The sequence below is a fragment of the Ostrea edulis genome, chromosome 4 (genome assembly GCF_947568905.1).
Source record: "Ostrea edulis chromosome 4, xbOstEdul1.1, whole genome shotgun sequence".
In the NCBI taxonomy this organism is placed as follows: domain Eukaryota; kingdom Metazoa; phylum Mollusca; class Bivalvia; order Ostreida; family Ostreidae; genus Ostrea; species Ostrea edulis.
In genome coordinates this window covers 58,577,525-58,581,867 of record NC_079167.1, presented here as the reverse complement: position 1 = coordinate 58,581,867, position 4,343 = coordinate 58,577,525, and the positions used below count along the sequence as shown (strand labels likewise).

General features: G+C 34.3%; 1 protein-coding gene across 1 annotated transcript in view; it reads right to left on the bottom strand.

Moving 5' to 3' along the window:
* Positions 1-401: 401 nt before the first annotated feature.
* Positions 402-4,343, bottom strand: part of LOC125668035 (inhibitor of nuclear factor kappa-B kinase subunit alpha-like) — a 29,035-nt gene continuing 25,093 nt past the window's right edge. Inside the window, exons 19-20 of the mRNA XM_048901770.2 lie at positions 3,353-3,471; positions 402-1,734 (exon numbers count right to left, since the gene is read on the bottom strand). Coding sequence (XP_048757727.2) covers positions 1,635-1,734; positions 3,353-3,471 — 219 coding nt within the window. The 3' untranslated portion in view covers positions 402-1,634. The remainder of the gene's footprint in view (positions 1,735-3,352; positions 3,472-4,343) is intronic.

Below are 4,343 nucleotides of genomic sequence, written 5' to 3'. Positions count from 1 at the left end.
CATTACGGAGATCCTAAGGAGTTGTAGCCCTCTCCCTAAAAAAAAAAAAAAAAAAAAAAAAAAAAAAAAAAAAAATCAGAGAGGGCTACATTATTGCAGCTAGTGATTGGTCAGAACACACTTATAACACTATCAGTGATTGATCAGAATAGACTTACTACACTATCAGTGATTAGTCAAAACAGACTAACTACAGTATCAGTGATTGGTCAAAACAGACTTACTACAGTATCAGTGATTGGTCAGAGCAGACTTGCCACACTATCAGTTCTACTTAATACAGTAGATGTAACTGGAAAGTGTACATCCTAGATCTGTCATATGCATGACATTACATTGTTCCATGGGAATGCCACTTCATCAAAACAATAAAATTAAAATTTAAATTCATTATAAAAAACTTGTCAGAAAACACATTTTATTATGGAAGGCAAGTAAGCTGTCCTCTAGGCATATGTTTCATTTTGAAGAAATCACATTAAAAATGCTATAACTTGTGTCAAATCCGAACAAACAAAAAAAATGAAATGAAATTTTATCTGTTATTAAAAATCGCATTATAAAGGTAAATCCAGGTAAACTATGCCCCCCTCTGAAGACCTTAACTGCATGTCATTTTTGGCAAGTAGCCATTCAGGAAATACAACACTACAGGGTATTAATATAATTCATAGTTATTTATAGGCTATAACTATACAACGATAGCTATTATTAACATAACTGTACACAAGACCTTGAAATTTAAGTTTCAAAGTTCATTAATTTGGTATCATAATTTCTAAATCATATCAATAAATAATTTGTACAATAATATAACTAGTGAACATTATTGGAAAGCTAAGCTGCCCTATACCAAAACACATCAATAACATACGTTAACATTTTAAGAAATTTCATATGTAGATTGTAAATACAAAGTTTTAAATGTTTAAAACTTTTAAGTTAATGTGACTTAAATCTTGAACTGTATGTACTAACATAAACACAGGTTATTTACCAAAGGACATACAATTTCTTTAAAAAATTCAAAACACAAGATTTAATGGTGCCAGACAGTAATGACTATATAATAGTATCAAACTTGATATTAACAGAAAACTACAGATCTTGGCAATACACTTATTTTTTAATATAAAAAACATTGCCCTATGATTAATTCATTTAATATTGTTTAGATATATGAAATGTTTTACTACGCTGCTCTTGGAGTGCATTATGCTCGCTACAAACACTGAGGAATGTGATTTGTATTCATGGCACACTTTTTATTTTTTGCCTTGCATGTTTATTTCACAAGGCCAGACTTATTGCTGGTTCACATAATTAAGACCCTCACAGTCCATGTCAAATAGGAATGGAATATGTATTGGAGATTCACCATGAATTCCCTTTTTATGCCTCATACGCTGAAGAAGGCTTGCCCTTAGTACTGGGGAATTCATATTTTGGAGGAAAATGACTTCCGGTGAATTTCCTTTAAAACGTTTAAGGGTATTCAACTGCAGGAAATTGTGATTATCTTTGGCAATATTTTCATAGGCACTGGAAGAGCCTCATCTGCAGCACTGGTACCAAGTCAAACTTGTCTTCATCTTTGGTTTCAGAGGTAGCTATGACAACAGGTTTGAGTTGTGTCAGGGTTCTTCTAGTTTCGTTGGAGGAAGAAAACTCCAGTCCATCAAAGACAAGTATTCCTCGTGTTCACTAATCCCACTCTCTATCACTTTATCAAACCTATAATAGAATTCAATGTGTAACCAATACTGATATTAAATACAGTCAAGCCTCATTATCTCGAACTCGGTGGGACCGAAATAGAACATTCAAGGTATCCCAGGATTCCAGGCCCGGTAAGATACCTAAAGAATAGGTGGTTGGGATTTCTGAATCACTTCGACATATCCATGGTATTCAAGATATCGATGTTCGAGATACCGAAGTTCAAATGTAGTTACGCTTGTCTAGTAAATTATTATGATACAAGAATATGTATGTGTAAATTAGCACCTATCCCCCCAGGCAAATGTACAATTTTGATGCAAAAGAATAAGATGATTATCTCTTTTTGTACTGGTATAAGTATATACCGGTAGAGGTACTGCTATCTTTTGAAGTTTAAAAAGTTATACAGGTAAACTTCGATATCTCGAACTTGTTAGGACCGAAGAAAAACTTCCGAGATATCCGAGGGTTCGAGAAATCGGAGATAATGAATTTGAAACCAATACTGTGTAATGTTTTATGTTGCATGATGTATTTGACAGGTAAATAAACACACCTTTGAAAAGCGGCAAAAGTTTTAGTTTGGAGTTAAGGATTTTTTTTAATACGTTTGCATGTATATTGTATATCTATTAATTTATTTGATACTGCAACACTTACATTTTAGAATTTCAGTCATTTATCATAGCGATAATCAGTTATCACGTTCAGTTCAGTATTTCTGATACCCGGATTTGTGTTACGCTCTGTAATTGATAAACCGATCACTGTAATAATGACAAAGACGGAAACGGGAAATATCGATGCCTTGGATTCTGTGTCTTTTTTTACTTCTGTTTTAGCCTGGAACTTTGTTTCGATTGTATGAACTTTAAGATTCCTTTTTATACCACTGCCAGATAATCCAACTATCCCCCCGGTTGGATACCGGGTCCTTCGTTACATGTAGATCGCTTATCAGATACTGAAGATTTTGAATTTTGGTGCAGATATTTATACTAAAAAATAAGGTCTTTTATTGTTTGATTCATGATTTCTATATCACTTTGATGTGTTTAGTGTTTACTTTGACTTGTAATAGCATGTGTAAACGTGTATTATGACAAAATTAAATTCCTATTTCAATACTCGTCCCCAAGCTGCTTGTTGAATTATCGTGTCATCTTACGTAAAAGTGTGCATTTCACGATTATATCCAAACACCCAATCCGCATCATTAGATAGAGCTCTCAAATCAACAGCTTGGGGCTAATGAGGTGTGATTATCGGCAATGGTTCCATGAAGCCAGTGCTAGACCTAACAGAAATATCCAACAGACCGTAAGATTAGCATAACGGGATGAATGTGTACTTCAGATGTGAATTCAATCAAGCGCGAAACTTCTTGGACTTCGAGATAATGCATGTGTTTTTAGCACTTGGGACAGTAAATCTACTTCAAAATAAGCCAGGTATTCGAGATTTCTGTGTTCGAGATACCAGGGTTTTTCAACATCATGAATATAGCAAAACAGGCCGAGACCGTCGACTCACTTCGAGACATCTGTGGTATTTGACATATCGGTGTTCAAGATATCGACGTTTACCTGTACATACATTTGTTTCACAGTTTGATAATTGGAATGCTTACATTTCCACAGTTTCTCTGTTATCATCACACAATTTCATGGAGTCTAGTGACGACCCTCCATACACGGACATCATACTGGCATGACCACTGCTTCTGGAATCTTGTCGAGTCATTCCACTCTGAGTTTGTAAATAAATAAAAGGGAAAGTAATTCACAACTAAAAAATCTGTATCATAAGAGAATATTCAATTATGTCCTATGTATACATGTATGCTCCTTTTCACACATAATCGTTGTAGCAAATCTGAGAACCCCAGTAATATTGTTACATACACTTGAAGTATAATTATGGATTGCAATTGACCTTGACATATGGCTTATAAGCCCAGAATTCAATGCTCATTTTATCATGCCATATGGCAGGTTTTTTCCGCAGGGTTATAAATTTGGTTTATTTCAGCAGCTAGATAGCTTTCCACTAAAATTTCACTTGCCAAATATACACTAAATTGCGACTTCAGTATTTGCTAGAGAGATAAAAACCCTTCTTGTCCGCCAAAATTTATTCCACTAGAGTTATTAGCATACCTTTGAGCCAGCAAATCACCAAATTTTAGACCCGTGAAAAACCCGCTATACAGTAATATTCATCATAAAGTGTCCATGATGTTACATTTTATAACTGACCTTAACGTACGACCTCTTAACCAGAAAATCAATATGCATATTAATTTTCCAGCCTAGCATCTTTGCAGCAAATAAGAGACTAAAATACACTGGTACTCTTACATCATTAAATATATCATTTAATTGCTGACTCCAAAACTGACCTATAATTGTTTTGAATCAGAAATTGATAGGCAATTTCCTCTCTTGACCCGACTATGAGATTGGAATCTGTAATGGAACTTTCTATATCATAGTGTCATCTTTGTAGCAAGTGTGAGACTGATCCCTAAAATGGTACTTTCTATAGAGTCTAAATTTTCTGGACGCAAAAACATGGGCAAGTTAATATTTCAAGGGAATTATGAATTGTCAAACCTCAGG